This window comes from Macrobrachium rosenbergii, chromosome 6, assembly GCF_040412425.1.
Source record: "Macrobrachium rosenbergii isolate ZJJX-2024 chromosome 6, ASM4041242v1, whole genome shotgun sequence".
Classification (NCBI taxonomy): Eukaryota; Metazoa; Arthropoda; class Malacostraca; order Decapoda; family Palaemonidae; genus Macrobrachium; species Macrobrachium rosenbergii.
This window is the reverse complement of record NC_089746.1, coordinates 49,664,012-49,672,064: the sequence shown is the minus strand read 5'-3', so window position 1 is coordinate 49,672,064 and position 8,053 is coordinate 49,664,012. Positions and strand designations below refer to the sequence as shown.

Sequence of the window (8,053 nt, the reverse complement as noted above, 5' to 3'; positions counted from 1 at the left end):
CCATTAAGGCTGCACGACGCAACATTCAAACTTTAGTGTTATCATCATCAATATCATCATAATCTGAAAGGGTGATTCTCACCAGCAATACGGCTATCATTTGCAACACCATTACGACCAGTATTCTCATCACCATTAGGACCATCATTCTCATTAACCCTTTAGCCTTCATGACTTAGCTTTCAAACTTTTGTATTATCGTCATCAATATCATCATCACGCGGAAGCGTCATTCTCATCACCATTACGACCATCATTCTCATCGCCATTAAGGCTGCATGATTTGACTTTCAAACTTTAGTATTATCATCATCAATATCATCATCACCTGAAAGCGTTAAATCTCATCACCATTATAGCCATCATTCTCATCACTATTAAGGCTGCATGACTTGGCACTCAAACTTTTGCATTATGTTCATCACCTGAAAATGTCATTCTCATCACCATTACGACCGTCATTCTCATCACCATTACGAACATTATTTTTATCACCATTACGACCGTCATTCTCATCACCATTAAGACCATAATTTTCATCACCATCTAGACCATTAATCGTATCACCATTACGACCGTCATTCTCATCACCGTTAAGACCATCATTCTCATCACCATTACGAACATTATTTTTATCACCATTACGACCGTCATTCTCATCACCATTAAGACCATCATTTTCATCACCAATACGACCGTCATTTTCATCACCATCTAGACCATTATTCGTATCACCATTACGACCGTCATTCTCATCACCATTAAGACCATCATTCTTACCACCGTTAAGACCATCATTCTCATCACCATTACGAACATTATTTTTATCACCATTACGACCGTCATTCTCATCACCATTAAGACCATCATTTTCATCACCAATACGACCGTCATTTTCATCACCATCTAGACCATTATTCGTATCACCATTACGACCGTCATTCTCATCACCATTAAGACCATCATTCTCACCACCGTTAAGACCATCATTCTCATCACCATTACGAACATTATTTTTATCACCATTACGACCGTCATTCTCATCACCAATACGACCGTCATTTTCATCACCATCTAGACCATTATTCGTATCACCATTACGACCGTCATTCTCATCACCATTAAGACCATCATTCTCACCACCGTTAAGACCATCATTCTCATCGCCATTACGACCGCCATTCTTATCACCATTAAGGCCATCATTCTCATCACCATTACGACCGTCATTCTCATCACCATGAAGACCATCATTCTCATCACCATGAAGACCATCATTCTCACCACCATCAAGGCTGCATCGTCCCGTCTTCTAGCTCGCGTTGCATGTCACGAACAAACACATTCCTTCTGAGTCTTGTGTCGCATACGAGGGAAGGTCTCGACGCGCGACATCAAAGCGACCACCCTGAACTTGGTAGCCGAGGCCTCTCGAGAAGAACTCATAATACAGTAAGAATTTCATTCCAAGTCTTTTGTCTAATCCGCGTCGCTTCCGCCGCGACAAAAGGTCGTTTCTTCAGATGCCGCTCGCGAGAGTGTGTCTGCGTGTGTACTGTTTCGAGTCGTCCTCAGGATATTACCTTCCTGGTGTGGGGAGTTGGGGGGGCGGTGGTTGAGAGCGTTATTTCATGCAGGTGACCTGATGGGAAGGTCGGTCGCTTTCTTTCTTCTTCTTCTTCTTCTTCTTCTTCTTCTTCTTCTTCTTCTTCTTCTTCCGTTTTCAGAAGAGGACCTGAAAGATTGTGATGAAAAAATGGTCTGATTTCGTGGTTAGGTATTTTAATACGCTCTTCCTAACAATTGCAGCTAATGTTGATATTTAAATGTCCAACTTGTGATGTCTCTCCATCTGCACATTTATACCAAGACGTAGTGACACGGAAAATGATCAGTAATTATCAACAACGATCCAGATTTAGAAAAGAATTATCTACGCGTTATGGAATGACTTTATACTTTCTCATTATACAATGGAAAGATGATTAATGAATAGAAAATTATCTTCTTTGGCGTTAGCTCGGTTTATTTTTTATCTTTTGCCATACAGTCTCACAGCCACCCAAATTAATTATTAGCATAATTGTATTTGGTATGCAAAGCCGAAAACTTTTTTTTTTTTAATGAAATATGACATATTTTCCGAAATATGATACTACCTATTTCATTCCATCTTACCTTCGTATGAGTAACTTGGTTGTAAAGTAGAAATCTCAGCTGTGCTGTATTGATTGTGGCAGCTGTCCTGTTAAGTGCAAGAATATCCTCGATGCTAAATTTTAATCAGCAGTGCGTATATTGTTGCCTCTTGTTTATTTTGAATACATACCAACTGAAGTAACAGTCTTTCTTTCTAAAGATGTAATGATTTGGAACCGAATTATACTGAATCTTAATGTCATAAAGTTTCGGGTTTCTTTGACTCTTTGTCGTATAACTTGGTGCAATGCGTCCTATATTTTTATAATAACATTCTAAGCAAAAAAAAAAAAAAAAAATTGATATTAGCGCATTTGTAAAATTTTCATTTCTTCAATAGTTAGGTGCAAAGGAACTCAGCCTGAGGGAGGTTAAAACTAGGATAACTATAAATAAACATCATTAAATAAATGACGAATGTTTAACAGACAGAGCATGACGAAAATCGTAAATGAACGAAGGGCACAAAAGACTTCCACACGCGATTAAACAACGAAAAGACAAACAATTTTGAATTAAGAAGAAATCAGTTAAAAAGTAAAGTATAGATAAAGCATCATGAAATAAATGACGAATTTTTAAAAGAAAGATCATGACAAAAACAACGAGAAGAAAAACAAATTCGGATTAAGGAGAAAGAAACTAAAATGAAAAGTATAGATAAAGCACCATGAAATAAATCACGCGTTTTAAAAGAAGATCATGTCAAAAATCGCAAATGAAAAACAATAATAAGCAAAGACTTCCACACACGATTAAACAACCAGAAGTAAAACAATTTCGAATTAAGAAGAAAGAGACTATCAAGAAAAGTATGAATAGAGCATCATGAAATAAATGACGCATTTTTAAAAGAAAGATCATGACACACAACAAGCAGAAAAACAAAAACGAATTAAGAAGAAAGAAACCAAAGAGCAAAGTACCTCTGTATACAAAGCCAAAGAGCCAGAAGTCGAAATTGAAGGTATTGTACCTTTCTTCAAGATACTCCGGTTCCTTTCTCGTCCTGCCAGCCCCTGGCTAAACCCTAATGCTTGTAACAGACGGGGACTCGAGGGCTACAAGTCTACCTCTCTCGTGTTCCTCATTTAACAAGCCGGGACGAGAGAGAGAGAGAGAGAGAGAGAGAGAGAGAGAGAGAGAGAGAGAGAGAGAGAGAGAGAGAAAAACGACGTGCGGATGAGTCTTGCTGAATCATAAAGATTTTGTCCTTCGTGTCTTGTAACTTGTAAATTATATACTATTATTGAGAAATGGTTTAAGATTTTTGTTAGAATGAAAATTACAGAAATGCAAAATGAAACCATATTCTTATGACATTGCTAATAACATGAAAGGCTTAGAAGACAATTGAAAGTTGCAGGATTCATCAGCTGTATACTTACAGCCAGGAGAGGAATTCAGTTTACCTTTCTATAAGTATGAACGTAATATGTACTCAAATGGAATTTCATTGCGTATGTGAATGCACGTATTTGCGTGAAAATTGGTGACATATATATACACACACATAAACACCAGACACACACATACTGTGTATGTATATACATATGCACACACGCACACACATATATAATTATACATATATATATATATATATATATATATATATATATATATATATATATATATATATATATATATATATATATATATATATATATATATATATATATATATATATATATATATACATACATACATAATACATTATTTAGGCAAATGCCACGAAGGAAGTGTGAAACAACAGAGTGGTTGCTAGGCCTTTCGATACACGGTCCTTTACTAGCAGACTGCTAGTAAAGGACCGTGTGTCAAAAGGCTTAGCAACCACTGCGTTGTTTCACTTTTCCTTCGTGGCATTTGCCTTTATTTATACATTCATCACCTTCCATATCTTCGTGATTGAGTTACACATACATACTTATATATGTGTATATATATATATATATATATATATATATATATATATATATATATATATATATATATATATATATATATATATATATATGTGTGTGTGTGTGTGTGTGTGTGTGTGTGTGTCTGTGTGTGTGTGTGTGTGTACACACCTACGTGAAATTGACCTGCCATTCCTACAGTTCCTTACCTTCTGTGGGGAAGACGTTCTCGACCAAAGGTTCATGCCGTTCCCCCTTAAATACTAAATGGCCATTTGCTCACTTTCCCAGAATCTCTCTTATCTTGATCTGATTGGAAAGGTCAAACATCACTTTCTGAAATACAAGGGAAGAGGATTTAGAAGATATAGCCCGAGGTTAATCCAGGAGTTTCTGGAACGGGAATATACGCGGATTATAGTCGAGTGTTTTTCCTTTCAATGTTTTGGGTACGAAATACATCTCTTGTTCCAAATAATTTCGGATTTCGACAGTGAATATTATTAGTTTTTATTAAGAAGTACATTTAATTTTCGAGGAATTGTGAATTTTGAGAGCGAATATCATTTATTTTGAATGCAAAATATGTATAGTATTCTGGATAAATGTGAATTTCTTGAATAAATATAATAAACTTTGAGTAAGAAATGCATCTGAATTTCCAGGTGTGAATTGTTAGTTTTTATTAATAAGTACATTTAATTTTCGAGGAATTGTGAATTTTGAGAGTGAATATGATTTATTTTGAGTGCAAAATGTGTATGATATTGCGGAGATATGCGAATATTTTGACTGAATGTAATAAATTTTGAGTAAGAATTGCATCTGGTTCTCCAAGCAATTGTGAATTTTGAGTCTGAATGTGATTCCCTTTTGGACGCATAATACGTCTATTTTTCCGTAATATTGTGAATTCTTGACTGAATTTAATAAATTTTGAGTACGAATCACATATAGTTTTCCAGCTAACTGCGAAATTCTAAACCAAATATTATTGATTCTGAATGCGAAATACATCTGTTTTTCTGGATAACTGCCAACTTCATGACTGAATATGACTAATTTTGATTAGGAAATGTATCGAATTTACCGGGTAATTGCAAATTTAGAGATTGCATACAATTAATTCTGACCAAGAAATACATTTACTTTTTCTTTTTAACTGTGAATATCGTGAGTGAATAAAGTTAAATTATATGTGATGGCGATGGTAGCATAAAAGGGCCGTGGAAATTCAATAAATGAATGTTGTAAATTCTTCACAAACTTTCTCTTTGGGAGGATATATTGTGTTATCAGATGAAATTCAACATAAAGATGGGGAATATGATGCATAACCACGTATTATTACTTGTTTTCTTTAAGCTTAAATGAGATACAAGTGTTGTTTACCCAGATAGCATAAAAAGACATAATAACAATAGAATGTTGAGCAATGAAAATACATTCGTTCAACAACAACAATTACAGCGTCAATAATAATAATAATAATAATAATAATAATAATAATAATAATAATAATAATAATAATAATAATAATAATGAGAAACACCGTTCAGGTGTCCGAAAGTCTTTGCTTTTGTCTTTTACGTAGTAATTCAGTTTACTATATAATTCTGGATTTTTATTACACAGTAATAATAATAATAATAATAATAATAATAATAATAATAATAATAATAATAATAATAATAATAATAATAATAATATAACAACAACAACAACAATAATAATAATAATAATAATAATAATAATAATAATAATAATAATAATAATAATAATAATAATAATAATAATACATTTCAGCAAATAACCGTATATAAATACGACTGTGCCCATCAAGTATTGCTCTCAGTAAAGCTAATTAGCAGTTCACATTGGGTTGTTGAACGGTGAAAATTATCAGTCGGTATCATAAAGGTGACAGATTCATGGGTACAGTGGAAAGCTTATAAATGCACGAGTTTCATTAAATTCCTCAATGCTTTATCATTATCCTGCCTTTTGCGAAAGTGAAATGAGTCGTTACACCTATCTTCGACTGGATTGGTAACTGTGGAATGATAAACTTTGACAGAAATGTTATTGAGCATTTCAGAATATTAAAACTTTAAGAATATAACGCGAGAATGTTAAGGTTTTTAAGAATAGGATAAGAATATAAAATGGAACAGAGAGTAGATCTTTGAAGCATTTAAATGGGAAAGTGTTCTATTATCCTTTACAGAATATTATTTCCGAAACCTTGAAAATGGAGAATATTACATGACCCTGAGGAAAACGTCAAACTTCTTTTTTATTAAGATTGGCATCCACAAAAATTAGATAATTTAAAATTTATGATAAATCATTTGTGATTTGCAACTGAGAATTGTCCCCTAGTTGAAATAAAAAGCAATGAATCTTATAAGAAAATGGAAGCATGTTGCAACAGCTGAAATGACGATGATAAAAGAAGATGGCGCCGTGTCTCGATAGAATTCCTGAAGGTAACTGAAAACCGAACAAGATTTGTTGGGAATGAGGGACTTTCTGCAACCGGAGGGCGGTGCCCCTTGGGGATCCAGCCATCTTGCAATATGAGCGCTACAGGAATTGTCTGGGATACTTGAGAGTGATCTATTGCGCCGGCGAAGGATATTGTACATGACATAAATGTGAAGCTATATTTTCTAGAATAGCAGCCGTCCTGAGCTCTCTCTCTCTCTCTCTCTCTCTCTCTCTCTCTCTCTCTCTCTCTCTCTCTCTCTCACACAGTATAGTTGCCTTTCTCAGGTATTTTAGGTACATTTACCTCAGAGATATCAAAGCAGAATTCATAGGGTGCATAATGAATTTTACCCAGTCCATTACAAAATTCATCTCTCTCTCTCTCTCTCTCTCTCTCTCTCTCTCTCTCTCTCTTATATTTATTTACCTAAGCGTATCACAGCATCTCTCTCTCTCTCTCTCTCGTTCCCAAAGTATGGCCATTGAAAAAAGATATTATTCTTATTCATTGTCAATTGCTGTCTTGGAGAAATACAAAAAGAACAGCAATGCTGTGAGCCATAGATACAGAACAGGTTACATAATAGATTAGCTGATTCCTTTAAATATTTGTGCGTCTCCCACTCCAAACTTCAGAAATAGAATAGCGGAAACACTTTGGATGTAGAATCTCGAAAGGGAATAAAATATTACTAGGTACCAATTCTCGCAGCGAAAAGTTTACAGCGGGTAATTTGTTGAAATTTCTTAGAGAGTTCTAGATCTTCTGTGGCGTGGACGTTACCGTAGAAGAATGAATAATGGATGTCATGGCTTGAAAAAGGAGGACAGCGCACAGAAAATGATAATGAACGGAACTGTGGGGTAACAAATACACCTGAAGAGAATAATGACAACAATGGTAAAATGTGAAATGAAGATTCACCCGGATTAAGATCTGTGTACATAAAATACAATAAAAGAAAAAAGACATTGGAAATTTTATTTGTTTAAGCCTGTAAAGAGCAGGCAGTCTTAGAAATAGCGATAGTAATGACTCGTAGAAAATTAAAATAAAAAAAAATGTAATGAGTTTCGTGAAATAAAGAGGACTTTTGTTGGAGGAGTCCCGAAGGAGGTGAGAGTTTTAACAAAAGTTTAAGAGTTCAAGAATGAGGAAGTAACCAGGAAGGAAGTAAGTTGAAGAAGATCAGGGGGAAATTCCAAATATTGGATGATATATCAGAGAATGCAATCAGTTAATATAACCTAGCAAGATTCTGGTAACTCATAGACGTTGTGACGGATGCATTTTGTATGATTTTACAAATCCGTTCATGCAAAGAGTCTTTAAAGCAGTTCTGTCTGATATCTTGATGAAGAATGATTCAAAGAATTATCACAGTAAAGTGTCGTACAGTAATGGTGGAATAACAAGAGTTTTAAAATTGAGACAGTAATTCTTAAGGAACGGAATAATG

The 8,053-nt window shown here is 34.5% G+C and overlaps 1 protein-coding gene across 1 annotated transcript; it reads right to left on the bottom strand.

Annotated features, from left to right (window-relative positions):
• Positions 1-421: 421 nt before the first annotated feature.
• On the bottom strand, positions 422-4,348 carry LOC136839844 (N66 matrix protein-like). Its single transcript, XM_067106173.1, has 4 exons — positions 4,313-4,348; positions 2,179-2,245; positions 1,584-1,735; positions 422-1,312 (listed from the first exon to the last, which is right to left on the bottom strand). Exons 1-4 carry the CDS (start codon positions 4,346-4,348, stop codon positions 422-424), a joined length of 1,146 nt encoding a protein of 381 aa, XP_066962274.1.
• Positions 4,349-8,053: the final 3,705 nt, after the last annotated feature.

What these genes read in the sequence shown, in the direction of transcription:
- LOC136839844 (XM_067106173.1), bottom strand. Translation starts at nt 4,348, where the DNA reads ATGAACCTTTGGTCGAGAACGTCTTCCCCACAGAAG. An exon ending in GAACGTCTTCCCCACAGAAG is followed by an intron (nt 2,246 to 4,312) that starts GTAAGGAACTGT and finishes TGCACTTAACAG; the next exon opens with GACAGCTGCCACAATCAATA. An exon ending in ACCAAGTTACTCATACGAAG is followed by an intron (nt 1,736 to 2,178) that starts GTAAGATGGAAT and finishes ACAATCTTTCAG; the next exon opens with GTCCTCTTCTGAAAACGGAA.